At 42.6% G+C, this 21,220-nt stretch overlaps 2 protein-coding genes across 3 annotated transcripts in view; both read left to right on the plus strand.

Moving 5' to 3' along the window:
• LOC120981622 (NACHT, LRR and PYD domains-containing protein 3-like) overlaps positions 1 to 21,220 on the plus strand; it is a 3,400,916-nt gene that overhangs the window by 366,239 nt on the left and 3,013,457 nt on the right. The gene's annotated exons all lie outside the window — the stretch shown is intronic.
• Positions 1 to 21,220, plus strand: part of LOC120981624 (ribonuclease inhibitor-like) — a 323,009-nt gene that overhangs the window by 278,293 nt on the left and 23,496 nt on the right. Inside the window, exon 5 of one of the 2 annotated variants that reach the window (XM_040411195.1) lies at positions 12,099 to 12,269. The exons of the other annotated variant lie outside the window; for it this stretch is intronic. Coding sequence (XP_040267129.1) covers positions 12,099 to 12,269 — 171 coding nt within the window. The remainder of the gene's footprint in view (positions 1 to 12,098; positions 12,270 to 21,220) is intronic. 2 annotated transcript variants of the gene reach the window in all.

Consider the following 21,220-nt stretch of genomic DNA (forward strand, 5'->3'; position numbering starts at 1 on the left):
AATAACAGCCAACCACCCAATTATTGAGGACACCTGGCCAAACACCACTAAAATACATGCATTGGTGGTCCAGGAAAAGACTAAATGGAATTAAATAATAATAAATAGTAATGCTGAGTAGTAAGATGTAGAATACTGACCAAACTGGGGGGGCCCAAGAGCCCGACGTACGTTTCACAAACGCGCTTCCTCAGAGGGCATTTCAAACCATCCACTATCCTTCCTATATATACCCCTTCCATTAAGTCCACTCATAAAGCACCTGGGCTAATTGGAATCACTGGTTAGTCTTGCGATGATGATCCGAACCTCGTCACCACAAAGGTCACGTGACGTTCATCACATGACATAATCACATGATCGGAACACAGTGCAAGCACCGCGCAAAGATAGGATGATGTTACCGCCTCAAGAGGGACGGTCTGCGCCATGTTGGGAATGGGCAACTTTACCCACAATAATAGGTGACCCGGTATTCATTAGTCAGAACCTAAAATACATATTTTATAGGAGCTGACTTGATCACGCTTATAATAATTGTACCCAATGGAACACTATAATTCATAGCTCCTAAATATCTAAAAGACATAATTCATCACAGAACACAGTTAAAGGGGTTGTCCGGGTTCAGAGCTGAAGCATACCCATAATTTCACCCCGGCAGCCCCCCTGACTTGAGCATTGGAGCAGTTCATGCTCCGATGCTCTCCTTTACCCTGCGCTAGATCGCGCAGGGCAAAGGCTCTTTTGTTTACAATCGCACACATGAAAGCTTCCGCCCGGCAGTGTGTTCAAAGACGTCACCGGCTGTGATGGGCGTGCTTTAGCACTGCCCAGCCGTTTTACTGGCTAGGGCAGCGCTAAAGCCCAACCATCAGTGCCGGTGACGTCACCGGGCTTCCTGTCAGCCCCATGCAGAGTCCAGTACGTCACCGGATCTCCAAAAAATGACTTTGGCCTGCGCGATTTAGCGCAGGGCAAAGGAGAGCATCGGAGTATGAACTGTTCCGATACTCAAGTCAGGGGGGCTGCCTGGGTGAAAATGGAGGTACAGTACAGACCAAAAGTTTGGACACGCCTTCTCATTCAAAGAGTTTTCTTTATTTTCATGACTATGAAAATTGTAGATTCACACTGAAGGCATCAAAACTATGAATTAACACATGTGGAATTATATACATAACAAACAAGTGTGAAACAACTGAAAATATGTCATATTCTAGGCTCTTCAAAGTAGCCACCTTTTGCTTTGATTACTGCTTTGCACACTCTTGGCATTCTCTTGATGAGCTTCAAGAGGTAGTCCCCTGAAATGGTTTTCACTTCACAGGTGTGCCCTGTCAGGTTTAATAAGTGGGATTTCTTGCCTTATAAATGGGGTTGGGACCATCAGTGGCATTGAGGAGAAGTCAGGTGGATACACAGCTGATAGTCCTACTGAATAGACTGTTAGAATTTGTATTATGGCAAGAAAAAAGCAGCTAAGTAAAGAAAAACGAGTGGCCATCATTACTTTAACCGCCTCACGTCCGCCCATAGGATATAAACGTCCTATGGGTGGACGTCTATTTCTGACAGCACGTTTTAAAACGTCCTGTCAGAAATAGCAGCTGCACGCTAATCGTGCAGCTGCTGATCGGGTTGCCCGCTGTCAGTGACAGCAGGGCAACCCTAAGACAAGGCAGGGACAGTGCCCAGGTGTCCCTGCCTTCACGATCGCTGCAGACACAGCGCTCACCGAGCGCTGTGTCTGCAGAGAAGGAAGCGCTGTGCGCTTCCTGTTCCGGCCCGGCGGTCATGTGACCGCCGTGACCGGATTGTGCAGGAGCTGTGTGAGGTCTCTCAGAGACCTCGATCAGCCCTGCTGTGAGGCTGTACAGCGCAGGATTGCTGCTGTACAGCCTCTATAGGGGTGCATTTGTCCTGTAACTGGGGCTACTATGTCAGCCCCAGTTACAGGAGAAATCAACAGTGTAAAAAAAAAAAAAAAAGTGAAGTAAATGTCCCCCAGAGGTCTTGTATGACCTTATGGGGGACGAAAAGTGTAAAATAAAATAAAAATAAAATAAAGGGTTGAAAAAATAAAATAAAAAAAAGTTTCACATGTAAAAAAAACAAAAATCCCAAGTAAGGAATAAAAAAAAAAAAAAAAAATAGAAAAAATAAAATAAAATAGACATATTTAGTATTGCCGCGTCCGTAAAAACCAGCTCTATAAAAATATCACATGACCTAACCCCTCGGGTGAACACCGTAAAAAATAAATAAAAAAAACGATGTCAAAACAAGCAATTTTTGTCACCTTGCATCACAAAAGGTGCAACACCAAGTGATCAAAAACGCGTATGTCCCACAAAATGGTACCAATAAAACCGTCACCTCATCCCGCAAAAAATGAGCCCCTACATAAGAAAATCTCTCAAAAAATAAAAAAACTATAGCTCTTAGAACATGGAGACACTAAAACATCATTTTTTTGGTTTCAAAAATGCTATTATTGTGTTAAAGTGAAACAAATAAAAAAAAGTATACATATTAGGTATTGCCGCGTCCGTAAAAACCAGCTCTATAAAAATATCACATGACCTAATCCCGCAAAAAATGAGCCCCTACATAAGAAAATCTCTCAAAAAATAAAAAACTATAGCTCTCAGAACATGGACACATTAAAACATAATTTTTTGGTTTCAAAAATGCTATTATTGTGTAAAACTTTAATAAATGAGAAAAAGTATACATATTAGGTATCGCCACGTCTGTAACAATCTGCTCTATAAAAATGTCACTTGACTGAACCCCTCAGGTGAACGCTGTAAAAATAAATAAATAGAAACTGTGCTAAAACAACCAATTTTTTGGTCACCTTGCCCCATAAAGTGTTATAATGAATGATCAAAAAATCATATGTACCCAAAAATAGTACTAATAAAACTGGCACCTTATCCCCTAGTTTCCAAAATGGGGTCACTTCTTGGGAGTTTCTACTGTAAGGGTGCATCAGGGGGCTTCAAATGGGACATGGCATCTAAAAACCATGTGGAGTTCCTTATCTTCTGCGCCCTGCCGTGTGCCCATACAGCAGTTTACGACCACATGTGGGGTGTTTCTGTAAACCGCAGAATCTGGGTAATAAATATTGAGTTTTGTTTGGCTGTTAACCATCGATGTGTTAAAGAAAAAAATTGATTAAAATGGAAAATCTGCCCAAAAAAGTGAAATTTAAAAATTTGATCTCCATTTTCCTTTAATTCTTGTGGAACGCCTAAAGGGTTAACAAAGTTTGTAAAATCGGTTTTGAATACCTTGAGGGGTTTAGTTTCTACAATGGGGTCATTTATGGGGGTATCCACTATGTAGGCCCCACAAAGTGACTTCAGACCTGAACTGGTCCTTATAAAGTGGGTTTTGGCAATTTTCTTAAAAATTTGAAGAATTGCTTCTAAACTTCTAAGCCTTCTAACGTCCTAAAAAAATAAAATGACATTTCCAAAATGATGCCAACATAAAGTAGACATATGGGGAATGTTAAATAATAAATATTTTATGAGGTATCACTTTCTGTTTTAAAAGCAGAGAAATTGAAATTTAGAAAATTGCGAATTTTTCAAATTTTTGGGTAAATTTGGGATTTTTTCATAAATAAAGGTGAAATATTTTGACTCAAATTTATGACTATCATGAAGTACAATGTGTCACGAGAAAACAATCTCTGAATGACTTGGAAAAATAAAGGCGTTCCAAAGTTATTACCACTTAAAGTGAGATATGTCAGTTTTGCAAAATTTGGCCTGGTCAGGAAGGGGGCAAAGGGCCCAGATGGGAAGTGGTTAAGAAATGAAGGTCAGTCAGTCAGCTGAAAAATTGGGAAAACTTTGAAAGTAAGGGCTATTTGACCATGAAGGAGAGTGATGGGGTGCTGCGCCAGATGACCTGGCCTCCACAGTCACCGGACCTGAACCCAATCGAGATGGTTTGGGGTGAGCTGGACCGCAGAGTGAAGGCAAAAGGGCCAACAAGTGCTAAGCATCTCTGGGAACTCCTTCAAGACTGTTGGAAGACTATTTCAGGTGACTACCTCTTGAAGCTCATCAAGAGAATGCCAAGAGTGTGCAAAGCAGTAATCAAAGCAAAAGGTGGTTACTTTGAAGAACCTAGAATATGACATATTTTCAGTTGTTTCACACTTGTTTGTTATGTATATAATTCCACATGTGTTAATTCATAGTTTTGATGCCTTCATAGTCATGAAAATAAAGAAAACTCTTTGAATGAGAAGGTGTGTCCAAACTTTTGGTTTGTACTGTATGTCCGGGTTCAGCTCAGAACTCGGACAACCCCTTTAATACATACATATATGTTTAGTCTTGTAATTTTCATAACTCTAAATGTAGTGTATGATAAATAGTGAACCTAAATACATAATAATCATGATTAAATAAATATATAAAACCATTAAATTAATTTAGTGTGTTCACTTTTGGCACCATTCACTCGCACTTTTTGCACTATGCAGGGCTCTAGACAAAAAAATATATCATTGGCTCCTAACCTGAAAATTTAGGAGCCAAATTAAAATTTTTAGTCGCCAATTTAAAATACATTTAATTACGGTATAATAAAAAAAAAACACACGTCTTACCTAGGGTTGTCACGATACCAAAATTTTGACTCGATTTCGATACCAGAAAAAAGTATTGCGATACTCGATACCACGTGAAAAAAAATAAAATCCCAAAAAAGCTGCGTGCATTCCAGATTTTATGGAACGCCTGGACTATAATAGAACAGTCCTAACCTAATTTTTGTCGAAGCAAGGTGACAAAAAAATGGCAAATTACATTTTTTTTTTTTTCTGTTCTGGCATTCACCGCATAGGAGAGATTTTAAAATATTTTAATAGTTCGCACTTTTTCGGGCGTGGCGATATGTAATTTTTTTTATTGTTTATATATTTTATATGTAAAATTGGGCAAGGGGGTAATTTAAACGTAATATTTTGGCGTTTTTTTTTTTACTTTTTATTTAATAACTATTTCCCCCCTTAGGGTCTAGAACCTGGGATCTTTTATCCCTTGTCCTATTCACCCATATAGAGCTCTATCAGGGTGAATTGGACTTCATACTCTCTCTGCTGCCCTGTGCATAGTACACACAGCAGCAGGGAGCTAACTATGGCAGCCAGGGCTTCAGTAGCGTCCTAGCTGCCATCGTCCTAGCTGCCATGGTAACAGATCGGAGCCCCAGGATTACAATGCTGGGGCTCCGATCGGAACTGCCACTGCACCACCAATGATTATAATACTTGGAAGGGGGGGTTGGGGGCGCACTGCGCCACCAATGATTTTACTTTATAGTACTAGGGTTGGGGGGCTGGGGTTCGGTGCACTGTGCCACCAATGAATATCCTTTATGTTTAATACAAACCCAGGCTGCGCTGCGGGTGCCGGCCATATCCCATACCCGGCACCTAACCTCTATGACTGCACGCTGCGATCCGCCGCTATTAACCCCTCAGGTGCCGCACCTGAGGGGTTAATAGCAGCGGATCGCAGCGAGCAGTCATCGAGGCTGGGTGCCGGGTATGGGATATGGCCAGCACCAACAGCCTGTGTTTGTATTAAACATAAAGGATATTCATTGGTGGTGCAGTGGCCACAGCCCCTCCTCTCCTCCTCCCTGCTATCAGCCCATTGGTGGCAGCGGCACAGGGGGGGAGGGACTGCCTCCTTCTCCCCTGTGCTGTTGAGAAGAACATGGCACGCGCTGACAGCAGCGCGTGCCATGTCAGTTTGTGAAAGCGGCAGAGCAGCGGCGGGTCTAGGCGCAAATGGCGACAAGACTACAAAGTCTTGTCGCCATTTAGCAATTCTAGGTCGCCATCTGGAGCCCTGCTATGGCACTTGCACTTTACTTTTATAACAACTTGATGTAATCATAGTGCATCTATATGCCTGTCAATTTCACTATGGTATTTAATGTTATAATGGAAAATAATAAAATCACTTGAACCCCAAACTTTCAGTGGAAAAGTCCACTTTGCAGTTCGGGTTCTCTCAACCCTACACAGGAGGACAAGTTAAAAAGCTGCGCCATCTTCCTCTCTTACTTGTCAGGGATTATGATCCTGAATGCAGTTTAATATGATCTTCTGATGAACCTCTGTAGGAATAGAGTTTATGAGGAGACATGAAGTACAGAGAGGAGGTGGGGATGTGGGTAATGAGCAGCAGCACTTGTTTACAGCCCCACATTACCACAGTCTGTCCTGTCCATCCTCTCCGTACTTCATGTCTCTTCATGAACTCCATTCCCACAAAGATTCAGCTAAAGATCTTATCATCTGTATTCAGGATCATAATCCCTGACAAGCAGAGCAGAGAGGAGGATTAGGCAGCTCTTTACCTCAGCGTCGTAATGTAAACTGTCCTGCTGTGTGATTAGGACAGGTTCTGTGTGTACGAATAGCACGGCGGCCATTTTATTTCTCCTGATGATTGCTCCCCAGACAAAATAATCCATTATAACTAATGAAAGGTATTTGGGAATATATTTATAACAGAGTAATAATGAAGTATTTTCATTTTCTTAATTCCCATAAAACCCCTTTAAGAAAAGAATAACAAGAAAATGTACAGTCGTGGCCAAAAGTTTTGAGAATGACACAAATATTAGTTTTCACAAAGTTTGTTGCTAAACTGCTTTTAGATATTTGTTTCAGTTGTTTCTGTGATGTAGTGAAATATAATTACACGCACTTCATACGTTTCAAAGGCTTTTATCGACAATTACATGACATTTATGCAAAGAGTCAGTATTTGCAGTGTTGGCCCTTCTTTTTCAGGACCTCTGCAATTCGACTGGGCATGCTCTCAATCAACTTCTGGGCCAATTCCTGACTGATAGCAACCCATTCTTTCATAATCACTTCTTGGAGTTTGTCAGAATTAGTGGGTTTTTGTTTGTTCACCCGCCTCTTGAGGATTGACCACAAGTTCTCAATGGGATTAAGATCTGGGGAGTTTCCAGGCCATTGACCCAAAATGTCAACGTTTTGGTCCCCGAGCCACTTAGTTATCACTTTTTCCTTATGGCACGGTGCTCCATCGTGCTGGAAAATGCATTGTTCTTCACCAAACTGTTGTTGGATTGTTGGAACAAGTTGCTGTTGGAGGGTGTTTTGGTACCATTCTTTATTCATGGCTGTGTTTTTGGGCAAAATTGTGATTGAGCCCACTCCCTTGGATGAGAAGCAAACCCACATATGAATGGTCTCAGGATTCTTTACTGTTGGCATGACACAGGACTGATGGTAGCGCTCACCTTTTCTTCTCCGGACAAGCCTTTTTCCAGATGCCCCAAACAATCGGAAAGAGGCTTCATCAGGGAATATGACTTTGCCCCAGTCCTCAGCAGTCCATTCACCATACTTTCTGCAGAAGATCAATCTGTCCCTGATGTTTTTTTTTTAGAGAAGTGGCTTCTTTGCTGTCCTTCTTGACACCAGGCCATCTTCCAAAAGTCTTTGCCTCACTGTGCTCGCAGATGCGCTCACACCTGCCTGCTGCCATTCCTGAGCAAGCTCTGCACTGGTGTCACTCCGATCCCGCAGCTGAATCCTCTTTAGGAGATGATCCTGGCGCTTGCTGGACTTTCTTGGACGCCCTGAAGCCTTCTTAACAAGAATTGAACCTCAGATCCTGCACTTGTGGCCCGTTGCTAATGGCAATCCCCAGCAAAAATGCATACAATGGAGGATGCCTGCAGCGGACCACAAGTACCACAATGGACATCCTACACAGGATAGCAATTGTGTGGATGTGATAGACAGTCAAAATAACATAACAAAAACAAATACAGGTGCACTCTGCGGTCTTACTAACCCTCATACTGGTGTAAAATTGAGAATTAGCCAACATATCCTGCTTGGAGGACATGTCTGAGCCCGAGCACCGTGCCAAGGTTTCTCAAGTAGCTCGGGAACCTAACGCTAAACCTACATTACATCCACACAATTGCTATCCTGTGTAGGATGTCCATTGTGGTACTTGTGGTCCGCTGCAGGCATCCTCCATTGTATGCATTTTTGCTGGGGATTGCCATTAGCAACGGACCACAAGTGCAGGATCTGCCCCCTGGTATAGATGCACCACTGCATACGGGGTTGAGCATTTCCTGCTTTTTAATACCACGCCAATTTGTAGTTTGTATTTTGAATTTTTGGAGGTGTAGAAACTCCTAGTCTGAATGTGCCTTTATTTCCATCCACAGGCAGCATTCTGGTGCACATGTGAGGCCCGGGCTATATCAGCCAGTCTTGGGTGGGGCTCAGAGCTCTCTGCCTCCTCCCATTGTATGCATGGTCACATGCTGGAGGTTACTGGGAGATTGCTTTGAGTCGGACCTTGCGCACCTGTAATTCGCCCACTGGCTCCTGGTATTGCCCATACGGCCCAGGTAGGTTTAGCGTTAGGTTCCCGAGCTACTTGAGGAACCTTGGCACGGTGCTTGGGCTCAGACATGTCCTCCAAGCAGGATATGTTGGCTAATTCTCAATTTTACACCAGTATGAGGGTTAGTAAGACCGCAGAGTGCACCTGTATTTGTTTTTGTTATGTTATTTTGACTGTCTATCACATCCACACAATTGCTATCCTGTGTAGGATGTCCATTGTGGTACTTGTGGTCCGCTGCAGGCATCCTCCATTGTATGCATTTTTGCTGGGGATTGCCATTAGCAACGGGCCACAAGTGCAGGATCTGCCCCCCTGGTATAGATGCACCACTGCATATGGGGTTGAGCACTTCCTGCTTTTTAACACTGATCTGTAATACCAAACACATCCACTATACAATGTTCTGCACTGTAATACCAAACACATCCACTATACACTATACTGCTCTGTAATACCAAACACATCCACTATACACTGTACTGCTCTGTAATACCAAACACATCCTCTATACACTGTATTGCTCTGTAATACCAAACACATCCACTATACACTGTACTGCTCTGTAATATCAAACACATCCTCTATACAATGTTCTGCACTGTAATACCAAACACATCCACTATACACTTTACTGCTCTTTAATACCAAACACATCCACTGTACACTGTACTGCTGTAATACCAAGCACATACGCTATACACTGTACTGCTCTGTAATACCAAACACATCCACTATACACTGTATTGCTCTGTAATACCAAACACATCCACTATACACTGTACTGCTCTGTAATATCAAACACATATGCTATACAATGTACTGCTCTGTAATACCAAACACATTTACTATACTGCTCTGTAATACCAAACACATCCGCTATACACTGTACTGCTCTGTAATACCAAACACATCCTCTATACACTGTACTGCTCTGTAATACCATACACATTCACTATACTGCTCTGTAATACCAAACACATCCTCTATACACTGTACTGCTCTGTAATACCAAACACATCCACTATACACTGTACTGCTCTGTAATACCAAACACATCCCCTATACACTGTACTGCTCTGTAATACCAAACACATCCTCTATACACTGTACTGCTCTGTAATACCAAACACATCCGCTATACACTGTACTGCTCTGTAATACCAAACACATCCTCTATACACTGTACTGCTCTGTAATACCAAACACATCCACTATACACTGTACTGCTCTGTAATACCAAACACATCCTCTATACACTGTACTGCTCTGTAATACCAAACACATCCGCTATACACTGTACTGCTCTGTAATACCAAACACATCCTCTATACACTGTACTGCTCTGTAATCCCAAACACATCCGCTATACACTGTACTGCTCTGTAATACCAAACACATCCGCTATACACTGTACTGCTCTGTAATACCAAACACATCCACTATACACTTTACTGCTCTTTAATACCAAACACATCCACTGTACACTGTACTGCTGTAATACCAAGCATATACGCTATACACTGTACTGCTCTGTAATACCAAACACATCCACTATACACTGTATTGCTCTGTAATACCAAACACATCCACTATACACTGTACTGCTCTGTAATATCAAACACATATGCTATACAATGTACTGCTCTGTAATACCAAACACATTTACTATACTGCTCTGTAATACCAAACACATCCGCTATACACTGTACTGCTCTGTAATACCAAACACATCCTCTATACACTGTACTGCTCTGTAATACCATACACACTCACTATACTGCTCAGTAATACCAAACACATCCTCTATACACTGTACTGCTCTGTAATACCAAACACATCCACTATACACTGTACTGCTCTGTAATACCAAACACATCCCCTATACACTGTACTGCTCTGTAATACCAAACACATCCTCTATACACTGTACTGCTCTGTAATACCAAACACATCCGCTATACACTGTACTGCTCTGTAATACCAAACACATCCTCTATACACTGTACTGCTCTGTAATACCAAACACATCCTCTATACACCGTACTGCTCTGTAATACCAAACACATCCTCTATACACTGTACTGCTCTGTAATACCAAACACATCCTCTATACACTGTACTGCTCTGTAATACCAAACACATCCTCTATACACTGTACTGCTCTGTAATACCAAACACATCCGCTATACACTGTACTGCTCTGTAATACCAAACACATCCGCTATACACTGTACTGCTCTGTAATACCAAACACATCCTCTATACACTGTACTGCTCTGTAATACCAAACACATCCGCTATACACTGTACTGCTCTGTAATACCAAACACATCCGCTATACACTGTACTGCTCTGTAATACCAAACACATCCACTATACACTGTACTGCTCTGTACTTGGTGAGCTGTGAGGAGGTGGCAGCGCTCTCCTGAGCTCCGCTGAGTACAGCTGGGAGGTTCCAGGAGTCGGACCCCCACAGATCTCATATTAATGATGTGTCCTGTGGATAGGACATCAATATCCAGTTCTTGGATAACCCCTTTAAATTCTTTAGCAGACCCCTATATGATAACAAAGGTTCTGATGATCCCTTTAACACATCAGTCGGATGAAAACACAATCAGTAATGTCCTTCATGTCTGAGAAGTGCAGCGCTATCAGTAATACCTGCCCCCTGCTGTATAACACATCGTGGGAGCAGTGACCCCCTCCCCGGATAACACACAGGTAAGTGTTCTAGGACTGACCTCATCAGAACCTGCATTGTGCCTCCACGTGGAGGAGGTGTTATATGTCCTGAGAGACATCTGTAGGGACAGGAAGGACACATCTGCTTCTATGGGGCGGATTATGGGTCTGAGCAACTCCCAGGTTATACAGAGCTGTAATATGTACATGAGCCCTTACCGCCATAGAGCGCTCATCTCTGCCTGTACTACATTACAGCTGTATGGCGGTATTATTACTGATGACCTCGGCTGTAATTTACTCAGAATGGAGACGATTACTGCTCGTTATCAATAAGTAATAATCAATACCAGCAGAATCCAGAGAAACCCTGAATGTAGTGTAATGTCTACTAATAATCCATCCCCCAAATAACTGACTGAGCGAGGGCAGAGCCACATGTGTCCTGTAGTAATGTGAGGAGGAGAACGGGGGCCACAGGGGCCACAATAGATGGTGGAGGAAGGAGAATGGGGGCCACAATAGATGGTGGAGGAAGGAGAATGGAGGCCACAGGAACCACAATAGATGGTGGAGGAGGGAGAATGGAGGCCACAGGGGCCGCAGACTGAGGGCCACAATAGATGGAGGAAGGAGAGCTCTCAGCAGCTGATGACGCTGACACAAGTTCCTCCAGCTTTATGACTATTGTACATTCATGTGCTGCCATCATCACTGATTTATGACATGCCATAAAGGGAGGACACTCCTCAGGGTTCTGGATTTCTAGGACATGGACATATTATATAGCTGCCGCCATTCCTGACATCCACCACACACAAGAGGCGGCTTCTAGTGATGACATTTATGGATTTTACTAACAGCCGGGGACATTTTCTCTCCACAGTCACAATCTACAGATTTTATACTAACGCTCTGTGGACGCCTCACCCACATCTCATCTTCTTATTCTTACAGTTTGGGTGGTAATGATCTACCAGATACTTCCTGCATCCAGTTGGCATCTGGAATAAGGAATAACCAGTCCCTGAAGATACTTGACCTGTCGCATAACCATCTGTCTGGTCCTCACTTCAGTCACTTGATGGAGGCTCTGTCCAGTCCGGCCTGCAGGATAGAAATATTACAGTGAGTATAAGAGATGTGTACAGGACTGAGACATGTGGGGCACAAGTTATACATGGAGTTTATACTATTTTATGCTCCGCACCATTGTTATGTCTATGAGATAAACTGCTGACTGGGGTTGTCACGATACCAACATTTTGATTCGATTTCGATACCTTAAACAGTATTGCGATACTCTATACCATTCGATACCATTAAAAAAAATAAAGCACCAAAAAAGCCGAGTGCATTCCGCATTTTATGGAAGGTCCGGCCCATAATAGAACAGTCCTATCCTATTTTTTGGGGAGACAAGGTGACTAAAAATGGCGAATTGTGCGGTTTTGATTATTTTTTTCTGTTACGGCGTTCACTGCATAGGAGATATTTTAACAGTTTGCACTTTTTCGGGCGTGGCAATATGTTTATTTTTTTAATTGTTTATATATTTTATATTTAAATTTGGGAAAGTGGGTGATTTAAACTTAATATTTTGGTGTTTGTTTTTTTTACTTTTTTTTTTAAAACTTTTTATTTAATAATTATTAACCCCTTAGGGCTAGAACCCTTGTCCTATTCCCCCTGATAGAGATCTATTACAGTGAATAGGATCTTACACTCTCCCTGCTGCCCTGGACTTTGTGCACACGGCAGCATGGAGCTTACCATGGAGGGCTTCAGTAGTGTCCTGGCTGCCATGGTAACCGATCACAGCCCCGCGATTACACTGCTGGGGCTCCGATCGAAACTGCCACTGCCACCAATGAAGAGGAGGGTAGGGGATCCTGTGGACACTGCGACCAATGAATATAACAATAAGGGGGGGGCGCCTGTGGCCACTGCGCCACCATTGATTCTAATACTGGGGGATTTGGGGGGAGGACAGCACACTGCACCACCAATGGTTATGATGTATAATACAAGGGGGAGCACTGTGCCACCAATGAATGTAATTAACACATTAATTTAAGTGTAGGCAACGGGTGCCGGCGGCCTCAATAACAGAGCATGCGATCCGCCGAACCGCGGCAATTAACCCCTCGGGTGCAGCCCCCGAGGGGTTAAATGCCACGGTTCGCATGCCCTGTCATAGAGGGCCAGCAGTGGTGACTCTAGGAACAATATATAGGGAGGGCACAAAGATACCACAGTTAAAAATGGGGGGGCAAAAACAAAATAAGTATCTATACTAATAAAAGCCCTGTGTGCGTGGTGTCAATGCGTGTGTGCCGATTTGTTAAGTGCGCATGCGCGGCGCGCTGGCCAATCGGCACGCACGTATGGACACCGCCTGCAGCGCCCATACATGTGAGTCCGGCGGCAGTCTCTGTGAGTGGAGGTGAGAGGCCATATCCATCCCTATGTGCCGTCCTCTGTCATCCCGAGCTGCAGGCAGCTGATGCGGGGAAACTTCCCTGCCCCCTTCATTCCCCTATTACTCTGACTACATCTGTCTGCGTGTGTGCCGATTTGTTAAGTGCGCATGCGCAGCGCACAAACCACTCAGCACACACGCGGCGCACAAACCAATCAGCACACACTCCACACACACAGCAGGGTGCGTGTGTGCCGATTATATACCATCGGATCAGAGTTTTCTCCAATCCGATGGTATATTTTAACTTGAAGCGTCCCCATCACCATGGAACGCCTCTATGTTAGAATATACCATCGGATTTGAGTTAGATGTGTAAACTCAGATTCGACAGTATATTCTAACACAGAGGTGTTCCCATAGTGATGGGGACGCTTCAAGTTAGAATATACTAAGAACTGTGCACATAACTGTCCCCTGCTGCCTGGCACCACCCGATCTCTTACAGGGGGCTGTAATCAGCACAATTAACCCCTCAGGTGCCGCACCTGAGGGGTTAATTGTGCGTATGATAGCCCCCTGTAAGAGATCAGGTGCTGCCAGGCAGCAGGGGCAGACCCCCCCCCCTCCCTCCCCAGTATTAAATTCATTGGTGGCCAGTGCGGCCCCCCCCCCCCTCCCCAGTATTAAATTCATTGGTGGCCAGTGCGGCCCCCCCCTCCCCAGTATTAAATTCATTGGTGGCCAGTGCGGCCCCCCTCCCTCCCCAGCTTGTCCTGTGTGTGGACGGTATGTGGTCAGGTATATGGCTGTATAGTTACTCTATATAACTGCAGCTTGTCCTGTGTGTGGACGGTATGTGGTCAGGTATACAGTACAGACCAAAAGTTTGGACACACCTTCTCATTCAAAGAGTTTTCTTTATTTTCATGACTATGAAAATTGTAGATTCACACTGAAGGCATCAAAACTATGAATTAACACATGTGGAATTATATACATAACAAACAAGTGTGAAACAACTGAAAATGTCATATTCTGGGTTCTTCAAAGTAGCCACCTTTTGCTTTGATTACTGCTTTGCACACTCTTGGCATTCCCTTGATGAGCTTCAAGAGGTAGTCCCCTGAAATGGTTTTCACTTCACAGGTGTGCCCTGTCAGGTTTAATAAGTGGGATTTCTTGCCTTATAAATGGGATTGGGACCATCAGTTGCGTTGTGGAGAAGTCAGGTGGATACACAGCTGATAGTCCTACTGAATAGACTGTTGGCTGCTTTTTTCTTGCCATAATACAAATTCTAAGTAAAGAAAAACGAGTGGCCATCATTACTTTAAGAAATGAAGGTCAGTCAGTCCGAAAAATTGGGAAAACTTTCAAAGTGTCCCCAAATGAAGTCACAAAAACCATCAAGCGCTACAAAGAAACTGGCTCACATGTAGACCGCCCCAGGAAAGGAAGACCAAGAGTCACCTCTGCTGCGGAGGATAAGTTCATTTGAGTCACCAGCCTCAGAAGTTGCAGGTTAACAGCAGCTCAGATTAGAGACCAGGTCAATGCCACACAGAGTTCTAGCAGCAGACACATCTCTAGAACAACTGTTAAGAGGAGACTGTTTGAATCAGGCCTTCATGGTAGAATATCTGCTAGGAAACCACTGCTAAGGACAGGCAACAAGCAGAAGAGACTTGTTTGGGCTAAAGAACACAAGGAATGGACATTAGACCAGTGGAAATCTGTGCTTTCGTCTGATGAGTCCAAATTTGAGCTCTTTGGTTCCAACCACTGTGTCTTTGTGCGACGCAGAAAAGGTGAACGGATGGACTCTACATGCCTGGTTCCCACCGTGAAGCATGGAGGAGGAGGTGTGATGGTGTGGGGGTGCTTTGCTGGTGACACTGTTGGGGATTTATTCAAAATTGAAGGCATACTGAACCAGCATGGCTACCACAGCATCTTGCAGCGGCATGCTATTCCATACGGTTTGCGTTTAGTTGGACCATCATTTATTTTTCAACAGGACAATGACCCCAAACACACCTCCAGGCTGTGTAAGGGCTATTTGACCATGAAGGAGAGTGATGGGGTGCTGCGCCAGATGACCTGGCCTCCACAGTCACCGGACCTGAACGCAATCGAGATGGTTTGGGGTGAGCTGGACGCAGAGTGAAGGCAAAAGGGCCAACAAGTGCTAAGCATCTCTGGGAACTCCTTCAAGAATGTTGGAAGACCATTCCAGGTGACTACCTCTTGAAGCTCATCAAGAGAATGCCAAGAGTGTGCAAAGCAGTAATCAAAGCAAAAGGTGGCTACTTTGAAGAACCTAGAATATGACATATTTTCAGTTGTTTCACACTTGTTTGTTCGGTATATAATTCCACATATGTTAATTCATAGTTTTGATGCCTTCATAGTCATGAAAATAAAGAAAACTCTTTGAATGAGAAGGTGTGTCCAAACTTTTGGTCTGTACTGTACATCAGATTGTACCATAGTCAATCCAAGAACATACTAATACATTGAAGTCCAGAACTTGTGATCCTTCTACGAGATATAATTTATTCTATAGCGTGCCACTATATAGTTGTTTCCTACACAGTTGTCTATCCACCGTTCTCTCCCACCATGTATACCACACTATCAGTCACTACAAAGCCAAAGAGGAGATTTTAGCTGCAAACAGACAGGAGTTCCACAAGTCCCATCTTTTGTGAGCTTTTAAGTGGTCAGAGTAAGAATCTGCATATATATATATATTCATGCTGCATATATTGATTTACTAGAGAGATCACATCAGCTAACTGAGGAGTAATGGGCAGTTTCCAGGAGGTCGCAATAAGCTTCCTTGCAGCTAAGAGAATGCCCATTATAACCGGTCTATGGGAATAAGGTAGATCTCCTATTCCAATGGATAGCACAGCTAATGAAGGGTCGAGGGGTATCAGGAAGCCCGCCACCGTCGAGATAAGGTCAAAAATCTTCCTCCAAAAAGGGAGAATAATAGGGCATGACCACCACATATGGGATAAGCTTCCCTTTTCCCCACAGTTCCTCCAGCAATTTGAGCTGTATTCAGGGTCCATGTGAGCTATACGGGCTGGAGTCAAGTATCATCTAAGCTGTATTTTCCTATTTTGTTCAATGTGATTAATGTATTTGGCAGTAGCTATCGTCCAATGGAAAGCATCCCTCCACTCCTCGACCGTCCAAGAGCTCCCCAACTCTTCTTCCCACTTCTCCATAAAGTTAAGCTTTGTTTCTAATGTAGGGTCAAGTGCATGATACGCAGTCGCCAGGCCTTTCCCCTGACCTGTCTTACTAATGAAATACTTACTAAAAGAGGTAGTTCTAGTCAATGAATCAATGGGAGGTCTCGTTCTGTGTAGCATATGCCTAACTTGGAGGTATTGATAAAAACAAGTATTAGGTATTCCATAGGTTTGATGCAAGGTCTCAAATGTTTTCATGGTATCACCTTCATATACTGTAGCTGTTCCAGACATATAATACCCGCTTTCTCCCATTTATCCAATGAGAGATCAGAAACCCCATACGTGAGAGCAACCAATGGGATCTCAGATCTCGTAGGAGAGAAAAGCTTCCCTTCCTCTATATAATGGCACCAGGTCCAAGCTGCCGCCCGCATAGTCAAGAGAGGGGGGGCGAAAGTTTAGGCGCCTCTAGGGAATGGGCAGCAAGAAAGCCTGGGAGAGAGCCCAGTTTTGTGTAGGTGGATTCTAATTCATGCCATCTCTGTGGCGAGGAAGGCGCCCACCACTCCTTCGTTTGTTCAATGAGGCTTTGTAATAACGAGTGAGATCCGGGACCCCCAAACCTCCCTCTCTCAGCTTTGGGTATAGGGCTCGTCGGTCCACTCTAGGTGTTTTGTTACCCCATATAAATCTTAAAAGGTCCGACTGCAACGATCTTAATATTTTTTGTGGTATGATAATGGGTATACATCTAAGTTTATAGAGAATCTTAGGTAAAATCATCATTTTGACCGCATTAATTCTGGCCAACCATGACATAAACAGCTTAGAATATTCTGCATAATCCGCTAGTAATTCTGTTCTCAGGGAATTTAAGTTACTCCTCACTAAATTTAATAATTCGAGGCATTAGTCAAATGCCCAGGTATATTATGCCATCCTCCGCCCATTGAAATGGAGCTTTCGCCAGAAGCTCCCTTTTGAGAGCGTCTTGAATCGCAAATGGGAGAATATGCGATTTTGTGACATTAAGTTTATAGAAAGAGGCTTGTGCATATTCCTTTAAAACTACCATGACATTTGGGAGAGATTTCTCTGGGTTAGTAAGTGATAGCAGAACATCATCCGCGTATAGTCCTATATTGTGTGATGTATTCCCCACATGTATACCTAGAATACCTGGATTCGAGCGGATTCTTTCAGCCAGGGGTTCCATCACCAGCGCAAACACCAATGGTGATAAAGGGCAACCTTGTCTGGTACCGTTCGTTATATCAAAACTTTTGGAATAAAAGCCGGATGCCAATACACGAGCTGATGGAAGGGAGTATAGATTTAAAATAGCTGACAGAATAGGTCCCCGGAACCCAAAATGATTCAACACCTCCGTCAGAAACCTCCAATGCACCCTATCGAAAGCTTTTTCAGCATCAAGAGACACAAATATCGTGGGTGCACCGGAGGTATCCGCTAGTTGAAGTAGGTCAATCACTCTACGGGTTCCGTCTCTACATTGACGGCCAGGGATGAAACCAACCTGATCAGTGGACACCAATTGAGGAAGCAGGGGCTGTATTCTCAAGGCCAACAGCTTAGAAAATAACTTTGGGTCATTATTTAATAAAGAAATGGGGCAGAAATTTGCTGGGATATCATGAGGTTTCCCTGGTTTGGGGATTGTCGTGATGATAGCGCATAACATTTCTTTGGGTATACTACCCGGGAGTAGAAATGCATTAAAGAGCCGCATAAGGTATGGCAGTAGGCTTACTTTAAAGGTTTTATAATAATCCCCCGAAAAGCCATCTGGGCCTGGGGCTTTATGCAGTTTTAGTGATTTTATAGCAGTATCTACTTCCAGTTCCAAGAAGGGGGTATTGAGCAATTCCAAATCTTGAGGGGCGATGCTCGGGAGAGATACTGATTTTAAGAAATTCAGTATGGTATGTGAGGTGGGTTGTGGGGTGCCGCTGTCATTTTTCAAATTGTAGAGGGAACTATAGTAATCTGCAAATGCATCCGCAATATCAACAGGGTGTGTAGTCATCTCTCCATTATTTTGCTTCATTGATTCTATGCGGGAGGCTACCTCCCTTTTTTTCAGTCTACGAGCTAGCATAGCACCAGCTCTATCTCCTAAGTGATACCACTTTGCCTTCAAACGGGTTAGGGCCTTTTCATATTTGCAGAGCAGGAAAGAGAGAAGTTGAAAGCACAAATCTGTGAGTTGAGCTGATAATGTATCTGTATGGGCTGCCTTAAATCATGCTTCCACCTCTGCTACTCGAGCTAAGATTTCTTGCATTTGTTTATCTCTTTGTTTCTTAATTTTAGACGCAGTCTGAATGAAAAGACCTCTCATGAAGCTTTTATGGGCGCACCATAATGTGGAGATATTGACATCTGAAGTTTAATTAAGAACAAAGTATTCGTCTAAAGCTTTAGAGAATAGTTGGTATCGGTTTTCATCTCTCAGCAAATATGAGTTAAGGCGCCAAAGCGGCGGGTTAGGATTAGGATAGTTATCTGAGATATGGAGATAGGTTGGAGCGTGATCAGACCATGTAATATTGCCTATTGCGGTGTGAGTGGTTTTATGGAGGAGGTCTTTGGAGATAAGGAAGTAGTCGATTCTAGACTGGGAGATATGAACCTGGGACATAAAGGTGTAATCCCTTTCTGTCGCATGCTGGTACCTCCATACATCCTGTAGGGGAGTAGTTTTGAGTAGCTTACCCAACGCAGGTCGATGACCCACCGTTTTCTTGGAGCATTCCAGAGAAGGGTCAATGGGCAAATTAAAATCCCCGCCTAGAATGATGGAACCCCTGGCAGAATTCAATAATTTTTTAAAGAACCTTGTAAGGAAAGAAACATTAGCTATAGTATATTCAGCATGATTTATGGAGCAAAGGAGAATAATATATCGTCCCGCTTGATCAATAATAGTTTGATGTGCTTTAAATTGGACCGAGCGTCTGACCCCTATAAGAACCACAGCTTTTTTAACCTCTGAAGATGCAAAATAAAGATGTGGGTAGTGTCTATTAGAACATTTACCGGTATCTTTGGCCAATAAATGAGTTTCTTGAACTAGCAGTATATCACACTTGCTCCTATTAGCATCATTCCATAGCGCAGAGCGCTTGTAGGGGGAATTTAAACCCCTTACGTTTATAGACATTAGGTGTAGTACCATTGTGATTTTGTGGGGGTAAACAAGTACTTAGCGTTATTCAGGAGAGAACGGTGGATTTCGGATGGCACGGTAGACATAATAGATTCAGGATCACATTGAAGCTGGAAGAAACAACAATAGTTAACAAGGTCACAAAGTAAAACTAGGCAAGCATGATGATATTCGGTATAACATCTTCTTGTATATAGCGATATAGTGGACCACGCTGATGATATAACCTAGGTATCTCCTTATATGGGTATATATGTACAGCTGGTATAAGTTATACATCTTAATATACCAGAAGATGTATTACTTATTAGTGATGAGCGGGAGGTGCCATATTCGATTTCGCAATATTTCGCGAATATTCGCATGAATATTCGTGTTATATTCGTCGAAATCGAATATTCGCAATTATTCCAATTATCGCGAAATTATTTTTTCGCATATTGCGAATATTTATCTTGATAGTATAAGGCAACGTTCATATGCTAATGACTATGGCTAGGCTAATATGTGTATTTTACGAAATTTCGTAATATTGCTCTAACTTCGTCTCTTAGAATATTACGAATATTCTAAAAGACGAAGTTAGAGCAATATTAAGAACATTTGCAAAAGTCGAAATTGCGGTGCGAGTAATATAACACGAAATAGTCACATGAAGATTTAAACTTAGCACTGCTATATTCCATATTCTAGCCTAATATGGAATATAGCTGTGCTAAGTTGAAATCTTCATGCGACTATTTCGTGTTATATTACTCGCATCGCAATTTCGACTTTTGCAAATGTTCTTAATATTGCTCTAACTTCGTCTTTTAGAATATTCGTAATATTCTAAAAGACGAAGTTAGAGCAATATTACGAAATTTCGTAAAATACACATAGATTGTATTTAAGCTAATATACTGCTATAGTAATAATTTTTAATAGTGTACATATTTTACAAAACTTAAGTTCAGAAGAGGCAAAAAAAAATTACAGGAAAAAAAAGGGATTATAGCACTATATTAGCTAAATTACAATCTATATGTGTATTTTACGAAATTTCGTAATATTCTAAGAGACGAAGTTAGAGCAATATTACGAAATTTCTAAAAGACGAAGTTAGAGCAATATTAGGAACATTTGAAAAAGTCGAAATTGCGATGCGACTAATATAACACGAAATATTTGCATGAAGATTTCAACTTAGCACTGCTATACTCCATATTCTAGCCTAATATGGAATATAGCAGTGCTAACTTAGCACAGCTATATT

The sequence above is a fragment of the Bufo bufo genome, chromosome 11 (assembly GCF_905171765.1).
Source record: "Bufo bufo chromosome 11, aBufBuf1.1, whole genome shotgun sequence".
NCBI classification, from domain to species: Eukaryota; Metazoa; Chordata; class Amphibia; order Anura; family Bufonidae; genus Bufo; species Bufo bufo.